Source organism: Triturus cristatus, chromosome 5_2 (assembly GCF_964204655.1).
Source record: "Triturus cristatus chromosome 5_2, aTriCri1.1, whole genome shotgun sequence".
Taxonomy (NCBI): domain Eukaryota; kingdom Metazoa; phylum Chordata; class Amphibia; order Caudata; family Salamandridae; genus Triturus; species Triturus cristatus.
The window spans coordinates 336,562,640-336,584,018 of record NC_140588.1 but is presented as its reverse complement, the minus strand read 5'-3'; the positions used below and the strand labels follow the sequence as shown (position 1 = coordinate 336,584,018).

Here is a 21,379-nt window from a genome sequence, read left to right as displayed (position 1 = left end):
TATACTTTCTCAAAATGTAACTGAAAGGCCTTTTCAATGTCATTCGGGGTCTTAAGTACACCTCCCAGAGCATCTGAGTTTACTCATTGATGTGCTTCCTGCCAGATCCTGTTTAGTCTTCCATGCCAGAAGCTTCAAGCAGCTCTCTCCATACTCAAAATGAGCCAATTTACTGGCTTGCCATTTCTTTTTCAGCCTGATCTCTAGAACAGCCACCAGGTCTGATTTAAGGGACTCTAGCCTTGCTGAGATGTTTACATTCAACAAATTACTCTGCTGTGAGATAATGTCATGCTCTATTTCCTGTATTTCTCTTTCTATTTCCTCAACTTCTGCTTTGTACTTTTTATATCTAGTGGATTGTATAGAGCTTATTAGACCCCTTAAAAAAGCTTTATACGCATCCCAGACCACTTGTATTCGGGCAGTGCCTAGATTCGTTTGAAAAAAGAGCTCTGATTCCAAAATTAGCTTCTCAATTGTACTTTCCTCCAAAAGGATGGCACGCTCTAGTGTCCATCTCCTGGAGGTCGGTCCCATTGGAACCTTGAGTGTTAATGCTACTGCTGAATGGTCAGACAGGTGCTCTCCCACATGTTTGACATCCTGAACCCATTGTTTTAAAACTGTATTTAGCAAAAAATAGTCTAATCTGGACTTATGTCCGTATTTTTTGTTATGAAAGGTATACCCTCTCTTATTACCCATTTTTGTTCTCCAAACATCATACCATGCTAGCTGTTTCATCGCATTCTTAATTAATGCTCGCATTTTAAAGTTTTGGACAGAGCTGCTTGTTTGTGATTTATCTAATACATGGTCTAGAACTACGTTAAAATCCCCAGCTAATACTAGCGGGTCTGTATAGTTTAGTCATTCCGACAGTAAGTTCTTAAAAGGAGCCGTGTCATCTGTGTTCGGACCATAATAGCCGTCAACTGTGAGCTTGGACATAGGACATTTGATTTTGGCTATAGCCCATCTCCCCATCTTATCCACCGTACTGGCCTCTAGAGAGATAGCTGAGTTTTTCTTTATAACTATTGCCACCCCCTTAGATGCTAACGATTGAGTTGTGCATACCACATCTTGAATCCACTTCCTGGATTTACATAGTGATTTTAACTCATTTTCTAGCAGATGAGTCTCTTGTAGTATAAGAATCTGCTCTGGAGTGTCTCTCAGGTATTGAATTTTTTTTTGCATTCTATAACTTGTACTTAGACCGTTTAAGTTCCAAGAAAGCACCTTTAATCTAAAATCCTGATTCGTTTTAATTGTATGCCAGCTGTTCGTTGCTTCTCTTGCCTCTCTGGTTTGTCTGGCATTTGTGATTGGAATGGGTTTTAGCCCCTCTTCCACGTGGTAGTCACTTTGCCCGTTCTTTAGGGGTGACTTTAGGGGGGTCTTTCCCTTTTTCACAGTTTATGGGTGTGAGTCCCATTTAACGCAGTTTGTAGTGGGTGTTAGTCCCATTTACTCAGTTTATAGGGGGTGTTAGTCCCATCTCTGTTGTTTGTAATGGGTGTCAGTCCCATTTACAGTCTGTATTATGGGTTGGAGTCCCATTTTGGCATTTTTTCTTGGTAGTGTTCCTTACATAGGAATACCTACAAGGGTGCGGTCCACCTATAGTTAGGTGTACGTACATGTGTGTGGTCCACCCATAGTAAGTAAGTACGCACATGGGTGTGGTCCACCCTTAGTGTTTGTTACAATAGTAAGGAGTACGTAAGTTGTACGTACATGGGTGTGGTCCACCCATAGTGTTTGAGTTCTGGGGGTGTTTCACTCCCATGTGTCTCGTCACTGTGTAGAGTTCTCGTAGTTTTATTTTCTACCGTTTTTCTCTGCACTTTTGTTTCACATGTATTATCATGTGGTGTTTTCTCACTTTTTGTCAGTGATCTAAACAGTCTTTGCTCTTTTTGTGTTCTTTTTTATTAAAGGAGGAGGATAGTGATAATGTTTGTGTATCTCTTTTCACTCTTCTTTCTTCATTTGCGTAGTCTCTTTTCCCTCTCATGGTGGGGTTTTTACCTTTTACCCCTGGGTTGTAGACTATTGATTTCATTTGTATATTTTGTGTATAGTTGTCTTTCTTTTTAGTAATGTTCAATTAATTTTCAATTTTTAAAGGGAGAAGATAATGTAGTATCTTCATGTTATGTTCATAGTGTTCCCCTTTACCTTGTAACAAGCTGCTCAGCCAGTGTGAGTGTTCTGTGTGGAATGTTTGGTGTGATTGATATGAGTGGAATGCTTGGGTGCCTGGTGTGAGTGAGACAGTTGGAAGATGGGCTGAGCAGCTAGCAGGCTGCTCCTAGTGGGGCTGTTACTATGGATCTTATGAACTTAATGCTGACGACACCCAGATCGTTATAGAAATATACGAAAATGGAAACTCAATCGCAAACAATTTTAAAAAAGGAATGTCCACCATCTGCACTTGGATGTCAAAAAACTGTCTGAAACTAAACTCCGACAAAACGGTGACCTCCTGGTGGCCTGAGGAACTAGGCTCCCCCCCGGTTCCGGTCACTAGAGTCAAAAACCTTGGAGTTTTATTTGATGATAAATTATCATTCATGCCACACGCTAATTATATCACCTCATCCTCATTCTACACCATCAGAATGATAAAGAAGCTTCTACCCTTTCTTCCTCCTAGCGCTGGAAAAACTCTTGTTAGTACCATTGTCATGTCTAGAATAGACTATTGCAATGGACTACTTATTAATGCACAAGAAAAAGTCCTGAAAAAATTACAAATGGTACAGAATGCCGCAGCTAGGATTCTCTCAGGCACTCCCAAATTCAAACCTATCTCAGGAGTCATACGACAGCTCCATTGGCTACCCATCAAAAGCAGGACTAAATTTAAGGCATTATGTATAGCCTATAAATCAATCCACGGCCCAGGGCCCGAATTCCTTAAGAAAAGCTTTTGCCTGTACAGACCTAGCAGGAACTTACGTTCCAGCTCTAATCAGCTGCTAAGGGTTCCTAGAACCAAGAAAGCCACCTGGGGCGACAGGAGATTTGTCGTGGCAACAGCCAAACTCTGGAACAATCTTCCGCTACATATCAAAAGTGCCCCTACACTATTATCTTTTCGGAAGAACATAAAAACATGGCTATTCCAATAATACTCTCCGTCTCTCCTGACTGTTTTGTTTAAGTTGTCCTATAGCGCCGAGACACCCCCGGGTAGTTGTGCGCTCAATAAATTGCTTAAATAAATAAAATAAATAAATAATATCATAAAGACATATCTTGGCTATGTCTCCTGTGTCACGTCTACGCATGGAACCAGCTTGATTACAGTTTGCTTGACAGCTTTGTTGATTTGGCCACTCAAGCATAGGGAATATGAATCCAAGATTCTATACCATAGGCAATTGCTGAGGAGATTGCAGATCTGTAGATATAGTGTTAAAAAACCAGACACAGCACTAATTAATATCTTTCAATAAAAATGCATGGCAAGACAGTTGATCGCATTACTGAAAGCTACCTGTAATGCAGTGGACACCCAGGCTGCTGTTCTCAGTACTACCCTAGATTGCCTTTCCATGGATTTCAAAGCAACCAATGTTTGCTGTGAGAAATCAAAAATGCTAATTTGCAGTTCGCTGCAAGCTGAATACAAAGGTAACATAGGATCTAATACAATAATCACCTCAAAACATGACAGCAAATAATTTTATTTGTGCAACTTTTTCAGAAAATAAGTAAAATGAGACTCCCTAAGAATAGAAAATTTCAGCATTGATTTGTAAGCGTCACACTTATGTATACAAAATAAATGTACAAAAGGCTTGTTACTACAAAACACTGATTGCATGTTGTAACTGTATTTTCCAGAGCATTTTTTGTTTCAAAGGAGTAGTGTCACCATCCTTGGAATGGTATAAGAAATGGCAAATTACAATAATGAAAGCAATGTAGCAAAACTGAAAATATCAGGTAATAGTTTTGATGCGGTTAATAAATGAATAACTCCAAAATCTTACATTTTATCCGAGCTATTTGGAGATATTCTAAAATACTGATGAGTACAGAAAAGCCTTTAAAATATGGACTAGTCTTTCTACAGGGTGACAGTATAACATTGGTAACCTCGTTTTGTATGAGCAAAGCAGATTCACACTTGAAAGCAAGGTTTTTTGTTTTAAAATATTTTCTACGATATGTATTTTTTAACAAATCTACATCCATTTATGGTTATATACCAGTAAGCATACGTTAAATGTTGGTTCAGTGGCAATCATGTACATTACTTTTAGTGCAAAAAGCAAATAAGTGTAGAAATGTTTGACCTTTCATAAAGCAGCAGTTAATGTAGCAGATGGGCGAAAAATGATCACCCAACTTCACCAATTTTAATTAAGAGGTGTGAGGAAATATAATTTACGAGGCAAACATTATGAAGGGGACAAACTCAGCATTTTTACTTTGTAAATCTTTGCATGTGGGCAAAAAATATTTATAAAGGGAAATTTTCCTGCAAAAGCATTTAGAAAAATTTCACACCCACTGTTTTTTAAACTTCTACAACCCATGAAGTTGTACACTTATTTTTTTTTTTAAAGCGTCAACAAGTTGGTTAAAAAGACAATTGCACATTTCGCGTAGGCATTATCAACCCATTAAAATGATAAACTAATCAGCAGGAAATGTTCAAGTGACACTGTCTGACCAACATCATCAGATCTAAAGCAGTATAGGAGAATATATGTCAGGCACGTAAAGCAAGCGGATACAAAATGCACATGAATATGATAAATAAAACTTATTGGCTAGGTTTTTCACACTGGAAGCTTCCTTAGCATGTGGAACAAATAGATATATGGACGGCAACGTAAACAATTAGAGCAACCCAAAAAATAAATGGAATAAACTGTGAAAAATATACATGACTGCCTGCCTAAATTGTATCTCGACTATTTGTGCATCTCCTAATAAACCGGGTGCTTCAGAGGTCAACTGATAAAAGGGATGTACCGTGTTGTTTCTTGTTGCATTGAATGGTCACATTTCACAAGCATCACAAATAAATAGAAGATATATTTATATTGATATATTGTGGTAAATCATCAGCAAATGTTCTCTCCGAGATCATGATAAGGCACGACAGTATGAGGTCTGTTGCAAAGGCAAATGGTTTTTGTTACATCCATAGCCGGTAAAATCCCAAGACGACGGTAAGGCACGTAAATACAGAACCTATAGGGGGAAAAAAAACATCATAAAGAACTTTATATGTTACAGCTATCACAGAAATAATCATGACATAGCAATTCAGTGCTTTGTATTATGCCTTGGAATAACATCTGCCTAGGGATCAAAAGTCAAAGAGTGATTGACCATGGACTACAAATGCAAATGAGAAGTAAGCTTCATTAAAGTTGCCTCCATGTGTGTGATCCCGTGTGAGATTGGGAAAAGGAGGGCAACAGTACTGGATGCAAAGCTGTAAGAAATGATGGGTGATAATCATGCTGATGTTTTGGTTCTGTGGAGCAATTTAAGAAACATTTCAGTCCATATATTGTAGGTTAAGGCGTAGCAAGTGCATAGCAAGACACATACTATTTCACAAGCCAGTAAGATGGCTCTTTGCATAGGACGCCTGCACAGGGGGCTATAGGTGAAAGACTGGACTACCAATCCGCATAATATACAAAGATCGGTAAAATGAGAGCAACTTGAGTAAATAACACTTAGTATTCAAGCTTTTAGAGACACCTACGTTTGTGATATGAACATAAACACTCATTGTTTTAGTCATTTGTCCAGAAGAGTGAAAAATAGTTTACAGTTGCTAATGGCAAACTTATGTAGTCAGGTACACTTACCTTACACGTGTTCGATGTACCTACAATTCCTATGGAGGGAGCAACATGCAGCCCTATTGGAGATGGTCAACTCCATTAAAGCCTAGCACTAACGGTTTGACGAGTTTACCCTATATATGGTTAAAAACAAGTTCACCGTATATATGGTTAAAACCAAATTTACCCTATATATTGTTAAAAACAAGTTCACCCTATATATGGTTAAAAACAAGTTTACCCTACATATGGTTAAAAACCAACCCAGCAGTCCCCAGTTATCCTTCCCCTCAACTTTAGCTCCAACCTTTAGAGTGCACGCAAGCACAAAGCATTAACGAAATAGGCTGGAAAATGTGACAATCTCTGCACAAGCAATAATGTTTAAGCACAGAATATACAAGGTAGGTACGGTCTGACCCATTTATTATGTACATTTTTTCTTGTCCACAACATCCTCAATGACTGCCAAAAGAATACTAGTATGGGGTGGAGGAATTCCAGCCAGAAATACATTGAATAAAAAGATATAATTATGTGTAATTGCTCTACTAAAACTCATATAAATAGCTAAGTCAGAGTCAGCATGATTTTAGTCCAAATTTGGAACGTAAAGCAGGTTGCAGCACTCAGAACAGATACGTGGTAAACAAAACAAAACTACCGTGAATCTGATCACGAGTTGCAAGCCCTCAGGTGCCAACATAGTTGGCAAAGCTATACTATAAATAGGGCTCCCGGTTTTATGGTATTTATATTTTTGTCATTTCCGTTGATATTTATTTTATGCTCATTTTTTATTTTAGGTTTTGTGAAAAAATTAAGGTGAAATTTCTGCATTGATTTAACCAGTTAATGTGCACTTGTGCCTGAACACCGGACAGGTTTCAATGATATATACACATTCAGATGGTAAAATATGCACTTGTAAGAAAATATATAAATTTTAGTATCAAAGTTGTGGAAATCTACTGCTGTTTAAGGCTCTTTATTAAAATCCCTACTTTTTTTAATCCCCTGGCCTGTCAATTCGCACAGCTATTGGCCTGGCAGTCGTGACAGACATGTTGCATTTAGAATCACTCAAACACAACCCAAAATCCTTTTTTATCCACATTTAAAAATAAATAGACAGAAAAGTAAATGTTTTTCTGTCTGTATTTATCTGTAAAAGTCAGTAAAAACAGAACACAGGGTACCTTAACTATAAGGTCTAAATTTAAGGCATTATGTATAGCCTATAAATCAATCCACGGCCCAGGGCCCGAATTCCTTAAGAAAAGCTTTTGCCTGTACAGACCTAGCAGGAACTTACGTTCCAGCTCTAATCAGCTGCTAAGGGTTCCTAGAACCAAGAAAGCCACCTGGGGTGACAGGAGATTTGTCGTGGCAACAGCCAAACTCTGGAACAATCTTCCGCTGCATATCAAAAGTGCCCCTACACTATTATCTTTTCGGAAGAACATAAAAACATGGCTATTCCAATAATACTCTCTGTCTCTCCTGACTGTTTTGTTTAAGTTGTCCTATAGCGCCGAGACACCCCCGGGTAGTTGTGCGCTCAATAAATTGCTTAAATAAATAAAATAAATAAATAATATCATAAAGACATATCTTGGCTATGTCTCCTGTGTCACGTCTACGCATGGAACCAGCTTGATTACAGTTTGCTTGACAGCTTTGTTGATTTGGCCACTCAAGCATAGGGAATATGAATCCAAGATTCTATACCATAGGCAATTGCTGAGGAGATTGCAGATCTGTAGATATAGTGTTAAAAAACAGACACAGCACTAATTAATATCTTTCACAGGGGTACTGCGAAAGAAAAAATCTCCGGATCGAGTCTGTCGCATGAGCTAATTCTAAGGTAAGGAATCTATAACTAATATATGTCTCTTACAGATATATCGTTAGCAAAGGTAAGTAACTTGTTCTTCTGTTTTGCAGGTACACTAGGCAATGACCCTGGAGTGTTTTAAAAACTATACATAGTGATTTAAAAACTCTTCTCTGTCTCAATGGTAACCAATGAAGATCCTTCAATGCATTAGAAGCTGTCGATCTCCTGGGTCTGTTCAATGCTAGTTTGGTAGAAGAGACTTGGACTCTGTGTAGCCTGTTTAACAGGAATTCCATTGCTCCTAGCAGGAGGGCATTGCAGTAGTTTAAAACCTGCTTAAAATAACACTACGTACAATTAGAGATTTGGCATCGGTAGGCAACAAAGGAAGGAGTTTCCGAAGACCTCGGAGTAGCAAAAAGCATGTGCCAGCAACATTATTCACTTGACACTCCATGGACAACTTGTTGTCAAATGTGACTCCCAAGTTGTGGACCAATTCGAATTGTGTCAGGTCTACGTCAGATGGTAGAGGCCAGAAATTCGACAGAGAACAACAGGGACTTTATCTCGAGAACAGCTAAAAAATCACAGTTTTGTCCTTGTTAAATTTGAGGGCGTTAGAGTTCAGCCAGTTGATGATGTCATTCATGCAATTAGAAAAAGTGTTGACAGCAGCCTGCTGGTTGCTGTCGAATGACAAAACTAGGTGAGTGTCATCAGCATAGTTGACTAATCTAATAATAGGGGTTTTGATGAGTGTAGCTAGTAGCCTCATATACATGTTGAAAAGAATTGGGCTAAGTGCCAAGCCTTGCGGAACTCCATGTTTCATAGTCTTAAAGTCCAAGCGGGTGGGTGGAAGAGCAACCACCTGACAACATTCCGACAAATAGGAGTGCATCCAGTTCAACACGGTACCACATACTCCGATTGAGGCAAGTCGAGCCAGAAGCGTATTGTTGTTAACCATATTGAATGCGGGCGAGAGTTCTAATAAGGACCGCTAAATGGCCGCCATCTATTAGCATCCTAAGTTTGTCCATGGCCAGGAGAGGGCAGATTCAGTCCTGTGTCCAGGTCTAAAACCAAACTGCTCCTCCTAGTCTAAGGGGATTCCAGGCCCGAGCTTTGAGCTGTTTTGCTGCCCCTGTCATATGTTGTATACCAGTGCACAGACATGCACTACAAAATGGCACTGCATTTTGCAATGAAAATCTGACTGAAAACTACCACCACTAATTGCTGAAACTTTCTCATTGGCTACTGGCTCTCTCTTGGTAGAAGAGTTAGACTCAATATATTGAGCTAGTGCAAGATCATTTCACTTCTGAGGGCAGAAGACCTGTCAAAAACACAGGAAGACTATCATCTTGATTCAGCTGAAAATTGAAGACAACATGCAACTGAACCAAAAGACCATGGCAAACAATCTACTCTATCTTTGTGTTTTTTCAAATAAATTACAGCGAAACACATTCTTTAAAGTGAGCAGCATCAAGGATACTGTAAGGACCCTTTTCAAGGACCAACTATCACATTTTTTGACCACAGAAAAACGGAATTTCGACTCCTCGACACAGCACAACATCAATACTTCCAATTGCATCATTGGGCATTATATTCTCCTAACGCCCTATTGGTCCCTCACTCCCTTACAGCTTTAGAAACACAGTCCTGTAACTTTGCGGCAACCCAGTGCCTTGTCTCTAGGACATACGTTGTACTGCAGCAATCTCGCTTCTCACCCAGCCACCTGTACTAGATGAAATGGGCCCTCGAAGGCTTCCCAGACATCTAACAGAACCAATGGGAATTACTGCGGTGGGAAGTCCCTAAAATGCACAGAAGTATTCCCCAACAAGAAACGGCCTATATGATTATGGTACTACACCCCTACCAACTTGCACTCTATATATCTTGCAACCTCAGTCTTGTGCTGGAGGTGCAGGGCTCAGCTGGATGACTTTCACCACATATGGTGGGCAAGCCCACCTATTGCCACATTTTGGAAGGAGATTTTGAGCCACATAAAAGGACACCTGGGCGACCTGATTCCGGCAGACTACCACACAGTTTTTCTGGGTATCTGCTCAATTACACTGGAAGCAATGACTCATGCTGACTGGTATCTTATACAACATATGACAGGGGCAGCAAAACAGCTCAAAGCTCGGGCCTGGAATCCCCTTAGACTAGGAGGAGCAGTTTGGTTTTAGACCTGGACACAGGACTGAATCTGCCCTCTCCTGGCCATGGACAAACTTAGGATGCTAATAGATGGCGGCCATTTAGCGGTCCTTATTAGAACTCTCGCCCGCATTCAATATGGTTAACAACAATACGCTTCTGGCTCGACTTGCCTCAATCGGAGTATGTGGTACCGTGTTGAACTGGATGCACTCCTATTTGTCGGAATGTTGTCAGGTGGTTGCTCTTCCACCCACCCGCTTGGACTTTAAGACTATGAAACATGGAGTTCCGCAAGGCTTGGCACTTAGCCCAATTCTTTTCAACATGTATATGAGGCTACTAGCTACACTCATCAAAACCCCTATTATTAGATTAGTCAACTATGCTGATGACACTCACCTAGTTTTGTCATTCGACAGCAACCAGCAGGCTGCTGTCAACACTTTTTCTAATTGCATGAATGACATCATCAACTGGCTGAACTCTAACGCCCTCAAATTTAACAAGGACAAAACTGAGATTTTTTAGCTGTTCTCGAGATAAAGTCCCTGTTGTTCTCTGTCGAATTTCTGGCCTCTACCATCTGACGTAGACCTGACACAATTCGAATTGGTCCACAACTTGGGAGTCACATTTGACAACAAGTTGTCCATGGAGTGTCAAGTGAATAATGTTGCTGGCACATGCTTTTTGCTACTCCGAGGTCTTCGGAAACTCCTTCCTTTGTTGCCTACCGATGCCAAATCTCTAATTGTGCGTAGTGTTATTTTAAGCAGGTTTTAAACTACTGCAATGCCCTCCTGCTAGGAGCAATGGAATTCCTGTTAAACAGGCTACACAGAGTCCAAGTCTCTTCTACCAAACTAGCATTGAACAGACCCAGGAGATCGACAGCTTCTAATGCATTGAAGGATCTTCATTGGTTACCATTGAGACAGAGAAGAGTTTTTAAATCACTATGTATAGTTTTTAAAACACTCCAGGGTCATTGCCTAGTGTACCTGCAAAACAGAAGAACAAGTTACTTACCTTTGCTAACGATATATCTGTAAGAGACATATATTAGTTATAGATTCCTTACCTTAGAATTAGCTCATGCGACAGACTCGATCCGGAGATTTTTTCTTTCGCAGTACCCCTGCGCGTCGGTAGGTGGCGACGTTCGACTCCGCATCCGTCGTTGTGATCATAGTCGCTGGAATGACGTCACGGTGTCTACTTAAACGCCGCCCCTGCGCGCTGACGTCAGTTCTTTAACAACATTCCACACCAGAAGCGCAGAGCCATGCAAGACACTGACCACTGGTGCACATAACTAGGGCCCTGAAAGGGAGTCCCTTACTCTAGAAGTCAGTTCGCAGAAGGGGGAGGATGGATGGGGCGGTAAGGAAACTATAACTAATATGTGTCTCTTACAGATATATTGTTACCAAAGGTAAGTAACTTTTTCATCTGAAAGAGAATATTAGTTCTAGATTCCTTACCTTAGAATAGATACCCCAGCAATACCAACTCCGGAGCAAAACTAAGTTCACACTAGAAAGTCCTGGAAAGTCCTGGAGAACTGAACGCCCAAAGGAACCGTCTCTCCGGACTTGACTATCCAGGCAGTAATGTTTAGTGAACATGTGCAATGATGTGGAGTCCCCGAGGGGGACTCCACGTCCCAAAGCAGTAGTGGCTGCCGTCGCCCTTCTGGAATGGGCGCAGCCTTACCGAAGGCTCCTTGTTCGCGGAGGAGTGACAGATCTTAATGCAAAGGACGATCCATCGAGAGATGGTCCGTTTTTGCACTGCCCGATCTTTTTTGGCGCCCACATAGCCAACAAAGACTTGATAGTGCTCCCGGAATTGTTTTGTGCGATCCAGATAAAAACACACGTTTTGGATCCACACGGTGGAGTCTCTCTTCCTCCTTGGAAGGATGCGGGAAGAAGGTGGGCAAAGTGATGGTCTGGTCTATGTGGAAAGAGGTATCCACTTTGGGAAGAAAAGAAGGTCTAGTGCGAATGACAACCTTGTCCGGATGGACAGCAAGGAAAGGAGGTTTAGAAAATAGAGACTGAAGTTAACTCACCCTGCGAGGTGATGGCAACCACAAAGGCAGTCTTTAAGGTCAAGAGTCTGAGAGGACAATTATACAGTGGCTTGAAAGAAGCCCACATAAGGTAAGTTAAGACCAGATTTAAGTCCCACTGGTGCATTACATAAGGAATAGGAGGAAAGAGGTGAGTAATGCCCTCAAGAAACCTATTTACAATAGGGGACTTGAAAAGAGAAGGCTGATCAGTAAGGCAAAGAAAGGACGAAATGGCAGAAAGATGACTTTAAGGGTGCCCAGAGCAGAGCCCTGCCGGGCCAAAGATAGAATGAAGAGGGACAGAAAGGGGATCCACAGCCTTTTCTGTGCACCATGCCATAAATTTGTTCCATCTTCAGGTGTGTACCGTTTTAGTGGATAGACGCCTGGCTGCCAAGATGACATTACAGACTTCGGGAGGAAGGTCGAATGCTGTCAACTGTCGCCACTCAATCTCCACGCTAGGAGTGGAGACTGGACGGGTTGGGTGGAGGACCATCTCCTGCTGCTGCGACAGAAGATCCTCCCGAAGAGGCAGTCTGATCGGAGGATCGATGGCCATGTTCAAGAGCTCGGGATACCAGACTCTTCGTGCCCAGTCCAGAGCCACAAGAATGACTTGATCTTCTTCAGCACGCTGTGCATAAGTGGTATAGGCGGAAAGGCGTTTAGAAGACCGCAACTCCACTTGTGACGAAAAGAGTCACCAAACTAGTGCCGCTTTGGAAATTCCAACGAGCAGAAACTGCTGACATTGAGTGTTCTCTTCGGTGGCGAATAGATCTAACCAAGGCTCTACCCACAGCTGAAAGAGACCTTGCACCACCTCCGAGTGAAGACGCCATTCATGATCCATCATGCACCTGTGGCTGAATTTGTCCGCCCTGGCGTTGAGAACTTGCTAGGTGTTGAACCATCAGGGACATGCCCTGATACTCCTGCCACATTCAAAGGAGAAGAGCCTCTGGAAACAGGGTCCACGACCCAACCCCGCCCTGTTTGTTGCAGTACCACATGGCGGTGGTGTTGTCAGTGAACACCTGTACTACCCTCCCTTTGACAGAAGGAAGGAATGTCTTCAGTGCCAGACAAATCACTCGGAGCTCCAGAAGATTGATGTGGATCCCATGTGGCCGCTCCATCCCAGGAGTGACGCATCTGTCACCACTGTGAACTCCGGTTGGGGAAGGGAGAGGGATCTGCCGATGACCCAATCCTGGTTCGTTAGCGATCACTGCAATTGTTGTGCAGTGCCCTCCGAGATTGGACGCAATCGGAGACATTTCCCTGATGCTGTGCCCACTGGAACTTTAGGTCCTACTGCAGAGCCCGCATATGCTACCTGGCATGATCCACCAGCAGGATTCAGGAGGTCATGAGTCCCAGCAGCCTCAGGGTCATTCTCACCGAAATCCAGGATAGAGGCCGAATCATCGGTATCATAGCCCGAATATCCAGGACTCGCTGCTTGGGAGGATAAGCCCGAAACTGCGCTGTATCCAGAACTGCTCCAATGAAAATTAGCTTCTAAGAAGTAATCAGGTGTGACTTCGGCACGTTGATAATGAACCACAGTGAGTGCAGGAGGTGCGCCATAGTCTGGCGGTGGGAGACGACAACCTGGGACGAGCTCGCCTTCAACAGCGAGTCATCTGTTATGTTATGTTAAAGGTGATTTATAGAGCTCACGTTCACCAGAAGGTTTCTTGGCGCTAAGAAAGGACGGCAGCGGTTACAAAATAGAGAGTGGATTTTCAATTGTACGCCTGGGTGAATAGCTTAAGTGATTTCCTGAACTTGGTGTAAGATTCGGCGAAACACAGATTTAAGGGAAGAGAGTTCCAAAACTGGGGGGCTAAGGTTGTGTATCTAAGACCTCCTTGTTTTTTACGTTTAAAAGAATGGGAGACCAGCAAGTTTTTAGCTGAAGAACGTAGGTCGCGAGAGGGGGTGTACCGCTGAATATAGGAGGCAATGAAAACGGGCCAGCGTCCTGAAAGGGCTTTATAGATGATACAGCCCAACTTAAACAGACAGCGTTGGAGTAAAGGGAGCCAATGAAGGCTTTTCAGCAATGAACTCACATGCTGATGTTTAGGCTGACCAAAGATGAGCCTGGCGGCCTGATTCTGGACCAGTTGCAGCCGATGTAACTGGTAGGCTGGTATACCGGCATACAGAGAGTTTGCGTAGTCAATACATGAGATGACCAAGGCAAGAACCACTTGGGTCAGAGCTGCGGTGGAAAGGAATCTGCAGATTTTCTGAATTCTGTGGAGATGGAAAAAACACGCAGAGACCACCAAGCTAATCTGAGCCTTCATGGTTAAATCATGGCTGATGATAATTCCCAGACTTTTTACCGAGCTGACTGGAAGGGGGGGACTTCCTAGTGGCGGTGGCCAAAAGTTGGAATTACAGGGATTATACAGCTGCCAGTAAGGATCAGCTCCGTTTTGTCTGGGTTTAACTTAAGTTGGTAGGTATTCATCCAATCCCTGATGAAATTCATAGTAGATTGGAAGCTAGACACAGATGATACAGACGTGTCGATGTTAAAAATCAACTGTAGGTCATCAGCGTTATTAAAGATTACTACCTCTCTTTTACGCAGAGCCAAAACCAAGGGAAGTACATATAGATTGAAAAGTAAGGGTGAAAGGGAAGAACCCTGTGGGACCCCACAAGTCAATTTTCTTTGCTCTGCCCTAAAGCTGGCCAGGTGTACTGATTGGGAGCGATTGCTAAGAAAGGAAGTAATCCATTTCAAAGGTAGACCCTGGATCCCTGTGTGACCGACACGGTCGATCAGAAGTTGGTGATCGACCGTGTCAAAGGCAGCCGACAGGTCAAAAAGCACCAGGGCCTGGGTAGAACCCTGATCGGCCCCCCTTCTCAATTCATCCATCACTGCCAAGATAACAGACTCGGTAGAGTGTTCAGGTCTGAAGCCTGCCTGGTGGGAGTCCAGGTAACGAGTCTTTTCTATAAAGGAACTAAAACAGGTGGCGACATGAGCTTCTAAGACCTTACTTAGACCGGGAAGCAAGGAGATGGGGCAGTAAATACCAGGTGTTAATGGGTCAAGGCTGGGTTTCTTAAGGATGGGGACAACTTCCGCCATCTTAAATAGATTGGGGACAGTTCCTTGAGCAAGGGAATTGTTAAGAAGCAGTAGAGGAGGATCAGGTCAGCGCGAAAAAATGTAGATATGGGAAGACAGGAACCCCTGATCAATCAATCAATCAATCAAAGCATTTATATAGCGCACTACTCACCCAGAGGGTCTCAAGGCGCTAGGGGAGGTGGGTCCGCTACTGCTCGAACAGCCAGGTCTTGAGTTGCTTCCTGAAGGCGCGGTGGTCATGGGTCAGGCGGAGGTGGGTCGGGAGGGAGTTCCACGTCCTGGCGGCGAGGAAGGAGAAGGACCGTCGAGGCGAGGGCGTGGCCGGTCGATCGAAGCTGGCGTTTGGGAGCGTAGAAGTTGAGGCGGCTGTTGAGGTATCCTGGGCCTTGGTTGTGTAGGGCTTTGTGTGCGTGGGTGAGGAGACGGAAGGTGATTCTCTTGGTGACCGGGAGCCAGTGCAGGTCTCTCAGTTGTCCGGAGATGTGGCTGCGACGGGGGATGTCCAGGATGAGTCGTGCTGAGGCGTTCTGGATCCGCTGAAGTCTTTTCTGGAGTTTGGCGGTGGTTCCGGCGTAGAGGGAGTTGCCGTAGTCCAGACGGCTGGTGACGAGGGCCTGGGTGACCGTCTTCCTGGTCTCGGTGGGGATCCACCGGAAGATCTTTCGTAGCATGTGCAGGATGTTGAAGCACGACGAGGAGACTGCGTTGACTTGTCTGGTCATGGAGAGGGTGGAGTCCAGGATGAAGCCCAGGTTGCGTGCGTGGTCTGTTGGTTTGGGTGCGCTGCCTAGGGCGGGGGGCCACCATGAGTCGTCCCAGGCGGAGGGTGAGGATCCCAGGATGAGGACTTCTGTCTTGTCCGAGTTCAGTTTCAGGCGGCTGTTCTTCATCCATTCGGCTACCTCTTTCATCCCTTCATGGAGGTTGGCTCTGGCGGTGGCGGGGTCGTTGGTGAGGGAGAGAATCAGCTGGGTGTCGTCGGCGTAGGAGATGATGTTGAGGTTGTGCTGGCGTGCGATGTCTGCGAGGGGGCTCATGTACACGTTGAAGAGGGTTGGACTGAGCGAGGAGCCTTGAGGAACGCCGCAGATGACTTCGGTGGCTTCAGATCTGAACGGGGGGAGGCGGACTCTCTGTGTCCTTCCGGCGAGGAAGGAGATGATCCACTCCAGTGCCTTCTCCTGGATTCCGACGTTGCTGAGTCGCTGCACTAGTGTACGGTGGCAGACAGTGTCGAAGGCCGCGGAGAGGTCTAGGAGGATGAGGGCCGCTGTTTCTCCGTTGTCAAGCAGAGCTCGGATGTCATCGGTGGCTGCGATCAGGGCGGTCTCGGTGCTGTGGTTGGCCCGGAAGCCAGACTGCGAGAGGTCGAGGGATCCGTTCGTCTCGAGGAAGGAGGCCAGCTGCTTGTTGACGGTCTTCTCGATGACTTTTGCAGGAAACGGGAGCAGCGAGATGGGGCGGTAGTTCTTGAGGTCGGTGGGGTCGGCTGATGGCTTCTTTAGTAGAGCGCTGAGTTCGGCGTGCTTCCAGCTCTCCGGGAAGGTAGCGGTGTCGAAGGAGGTGTTGATGATGTCCCGCAGGTGGGGTGCGATGACAGCGTCGGCCTTGTTGAAGACGTGGTGAGGGCAGGGGTCGGTAGGAGATCCGGAGTGGATGGAGTTCATCGTGCGGACGGTGTCTTCGGTGCTGATCGGGGTCCAGGCGCGGAGGGTGGTGGTGGGGGGCGGTGGTTCGGTCGTGGCGTGCGTCGGTTGAGTGCTGAAGCTGTTGTGTATGTCCGCGATCTTGTTGTGGAAGTAGGAGGCGAGGGAGTTGCAGAGGTCTTGGGAAGGGGTGATGTCGTTGTTACCGGCGATGGGGTTGGAGAGCTCTTTGACGATGTTGAAGAGTTCCTTGCTGTTGTGTGCGTTGTTGTCCAGTCGTTCCTTGAATGCGGTTTTCTTGGTGGCGTGGATGAGTTGGTGGTGTTTTCGGGTGGCGAGCTTGAGGGCAGTCATGTTGTCCGGTGTTGGGTCTCTCCGCCAGGTTCTCTCGAGGGCTCGGCAGTTCTTCTTGGAGCTCTTGAGTTCGTCGGTGAACCATGGGGCTTTCTTTCTACCGGGTCTGCTAGTCGGGGTCTTCAGAGGGGCGAGGTCGTCTGCACAGTCGCTGATCCACTTCGTGAGGTTGGTGGCCGCTTGGCTGGGGTTCGTTGCGCTGGTGGGTGGGTTCTTGCTCAGGGCGGTCGCGAGCTGGTCGGCTGTGATCTTGTTCCAGCTTCTGCGTGCAACCTGTTGCTGGTGGTGGTGGATCGTGGTCCTTCTGAAGCTGAAGTGGACGCAGCTGTGGTCCGTCCAGTGGAGTCCGGTGGCGTGGCTGAAGGCGATGTCCTTGCTGGATGAGAAGACGGGGTCGAGTGTGTGTCCGGCGTAGTGGGTGGGGGTGGTGACCAGCTGCTTGAGTCCGAGGTTGGCGAGGTTGTCCAGCAGGGTGGTGGTGTTGCGGTCGTTGTTGTTCTCCAGGTGGAAGTTGAGGTCTGATCTGCGCAGATGAGCTGCGACCACCGCCATCACTTTCATGAACACCCGAGGAGCACTCGTAAGGCCAAAGGGGAGCAAGGTAAACTGAAAATGCTCGTGGCCTACCGTGAACAGCAGGTAACTTCTGTGGTCTGGCAGGACGGGAATATGGAAATAAGTGTCCTGCAAGTCCAACGCTACCATCCAGTCTCCAGGGTCGAGGTCAGATAGGACCTGAGCCAATGTCAACATTTTGAACTTCTTTCGGAGGAAGCGGTTGATGTCCCCGAGAACCAAGATAGGATGCAGGTCTTTGTCCTTCTTGGGTACCAGGAAGTTGTGGGAATAACAACCACAACCTACTTCTGGCACAGGGACTCACTTGATAGCTCCCTTGGCAAAGAGAGCCGTAACTTCTTGATGGAGAAGGGCCAAATGATTCTCCGACATGCAATGGAGTATTGGTGACATGGAGGGAGGGGTAGTCTCAAAGGGGGGAGGGAGTAGCCCCTTTGGACTATCTTCAAAACTCACCTGTCCGACGTGATGTTGTGGCAGTGGGGAGATGATGGCGGATCCTGCCGCCCACTGGCAACTGGTGGCCCTGAATAGTCAGACTAGAAGGGTTTAGAGGCTGATGTAGAGGGGGCACTGGTGGACTGGCCCACTTGCTGGCCCCCAGACCCACGGCGCTGTGTACCACGTCCCCAGCCACGCAGAGGCTGAGCAGCTTGCGCCGGCTTGTGGCCCTGGGTGGAATGTGGTGGGGCACCCCCTCAGTAGCCACGAAAGGGGCAAAAGGCGGACTGAACGGGGCGAGAGGTGGCAGCGAGGCCCAAGGATCTGGCTGTAGCCCTAGAGTCCTTGAAGTGCTCAAGCGCATTGTCCGCCTTGTCGCCAACAGACGATGGCCATCAAAGGGCATGTCCAAAAGGGTGGATTGGCTGTCCCCGGAAAAGCCAGTGGACCTCAGCCAGGTATAGCATCTCAAGGCTACTGACGTCTACCCTCTGCAACTGCACGGGAGAGTACAGCCCGGGCCTCCTCCGGGGACTATGTCAGCACTTGCGCAACCGTGTCCCACACAGAGTGGGTGTAGTGGCCCAAGAGACATACGGTGTTCACCGACCGCAATCCTAAGCTGGCGGAAGAAATCATCTTGTTCCCAAGATGGTCCTGCTTCTTGGATTTCCTATCTGGGGGAGCAGTAGGGAACGCGCCTTTGGATGTTGAGGCTTGGACCACCAAGCTCTCAGAGGGTAGGGTGTTGGGAGAGGAAAATTGGGTCGCCCGGGGCCGGGCAGTGGTGTTCGGCAATCATCCTATCCACAGGACCCCCCTGTGCTGGGCTTGGACCAATTTCTCAGAAGGATGTCTGTGAGGGCCTCATCGAATGGCAGCAGGGGCTCAGAAGAGGCCGCTGCTGGCTGAAGTATCTCAGTCAGGAGGTTAGTCTGGATTGCCACCGTAGGAAGCTCAAGGCCCAAGGCCTTAGCCACCCTATGCAACACCACAGTGTAGAAGGCTCCCTTCTCCATGGCCACGGGAGGGGGAGAAAGCATACCAAGGTCTGGTAAGGTATCCAGACCACTGGCCTCACCCAATTCCTCTCTCCAATCTGGCTCTTCCAGCTGGTCTGCCAGAGGGTCAACAGATCACACCCAGTCCTCCTCACCCTCCTATGGCTGCCACTCAGGGCGAAAAGGAACGCCACAAGAGGACAGTGGTACAAAAGTACCCGCTGGCGCCAGTAGCAGTGTCGGTTGACGCCGGACCGGCTCTGTTTCCGAGTCGAGGGGGAGGCCGGGGTCGACGCCGGCCGGAGACACAACCGGCATCGGATGTGGCAGAGGTTTCGTCATAGGAATTGGCACCGGGGGAGGTGTCGTGAGGTCAACCGGCACTGTTCTGGATCCAGGCCTGGATCCCTAGGGGGCCCTGTGGCGTCGAGGCAAGAGCCGCTGGCATCGAAGGCCCAGAGCCCTCAGCCGAGTCCGCAGGGGCCCAAAGGCACGCCAGCAGAGTTGGGCTGCTCAGAGATGGAGTGGAGAGCTTTGTAAAATGCAAAAAGCTGGGCATGGCGATGCTCCGGCTCCCGGGAAGGGAGGGAGGCTCGGAACCATCCCAGCAGGCTTCGTGGGCGGAGCCGAAGGACGACGACCTTCCCCGTCAAAGAGCTACGGTGCTTCTTCGCCTTCTTCTTGTGCTTCGACTTACCTGATGACGAAGACTTCGAGGAGGAATGATGGTGGTGATTCCGCGACCGGTTCCACAACCTCCCTCTTGACCGGTACATCGAGCGGCATGGCGGGGCGCTGACTGCCGGACATCTTGGGACCACTCCCGCAAAGACTTCGGGCTCATGACCTGACAGTCAGAGAACGACTTTGGGTCGTGGTCATGTTCCGGACACCAGAGGCACACAAGGTATGGGCCCGTAACCAACATCAATTTGTGACAGGAGTCACAAAGTTTGAAGCCGGTTCACCGATGGCACATCCTTGCGTGCACCAGGAGCCGAACGACTCGAAAAAGATGTCGACAAAAGTCGAAAAAGTGCTAGTCCAAAAAGACTCTCTCTGGATCTGCGCTGGCTGGCGCGGAAAAAGAAAGACGCAGGGGTGGCATCTAAGTAGACACCGCAATGTCATTCCAGCGACCACGAAGCCAATGAGGGACGCGGAGTCGATCGCCCTCTATCGACGCACAGGGGTACTGCTAAAGAAAAAAATCTCTAGATCCAGTCTGACGCCTGGGGGTAATTCTAAGTTAAGGAATCTATAACTAATAGTCTCTTTCAGATTAAAAACATACTCCCCAAGGAGCTGCCTCTGCTCCAAAACAGCTCATTTTGGGGATAAATTCAGCAAGACCAGACAAGGTGAGTGAGCTTTTATGGTCAATGCAGCCCAGCTATGGAATCAGCTACCAGCCTTCCTTAGATCCCTGTCTGATCTACTGCACTTTAGAAAATCCCCGTAAACTTGGCTCTTCTCTAAATAACCCCCTCTTCACATTTTAGCGCTTATTTCGGTGCAGCAGTCTTCTTTCTTAGTCCTGGTAAAGGTCTTAGCGCCAGGATACCAGTATGGTGACTGCGCTCTATAAAATAAATACATGTTTTTCCCCCATCATTCTGCCCTCAAAGACCCTATAAATGCCTAATTTGGTAGGAGAATAAATATCCATTATCGGGGAGGCCAAGCCATCTGCCTCTCAATAGTTAAGCCCCCCATTCTCCATGTTTTGAGCTGAGTATTACATAGGAACAGAGAGACCTGGCCTGGTGAGTAAACTGATCACTTGGTGCCTGCTCCATCCTGTGCTCTCCCATACTCAGAATGGATGTCTGTCAAAATGTGCTGTCCCAGGATGGGAGGGGATTTTACATTTAAAGAAAGCTTGGACTTTGGTTGGCCCTGGTTTCCCATTGGTGCCCACTAAATTTTATATTGTATGTAAAGACGTCCTTGAGCCCAAGTTGGACTTAATCTAGACACTGTGAATAATCTGTCCAGACAGGCGTAGCTAGGAACAGGCATCCAAAGGCTGGTATTTCCCTCGAGGCCAGGGCCAGCCTTTGGGCTCGGGTACAATGCCTGTTGCTACCTCCTGCACTGGATGAAAAGGAGAACAAAGGTCAAGGCTTAGCAGACTAAAACCTGCATGCAGATAATCTTTGCAGAAATGCAACACCTAAGGCTCAGAAGGGCCTTGCAGCCCAGCTAGCCAGATCTGATAATGACGTAAACACGGCATGTTGACAGCCTTCCATTATTGAGTGTGGTGAGCTTGCAT

The 21,379-nt window shown here is 46.4% G+C and overlaps 1 protein-coding gene across 1 annotated transcript in view; it reads right to left on the bottom strand.

The window, feature by feature from the left end:
* Nucleotides 1-3,691: 3,691 nt before the first annotated feature.
* The window catches only part of MCUR1 (mitochondrial calcium uniporter regulator 1), a 271,092-nt gene continuing 253,404 nt past the window's right edge, over nucleotides 3,692-21,379 (bottom strand). Inside the window, exon 9 of the mRNA XM_085607101.1 lies at nucleotides 3,692-5,229. Within this exon, the coding sequence (XP_085463227.1) occupies nucleotides 5,174-5,229 (56 nt within the window). The 3' untranslated portion in view covers nucleotides 3,692-5,173. The remainder of the gene's footprint in view (nucleotides 5,230-21,379) is intronic.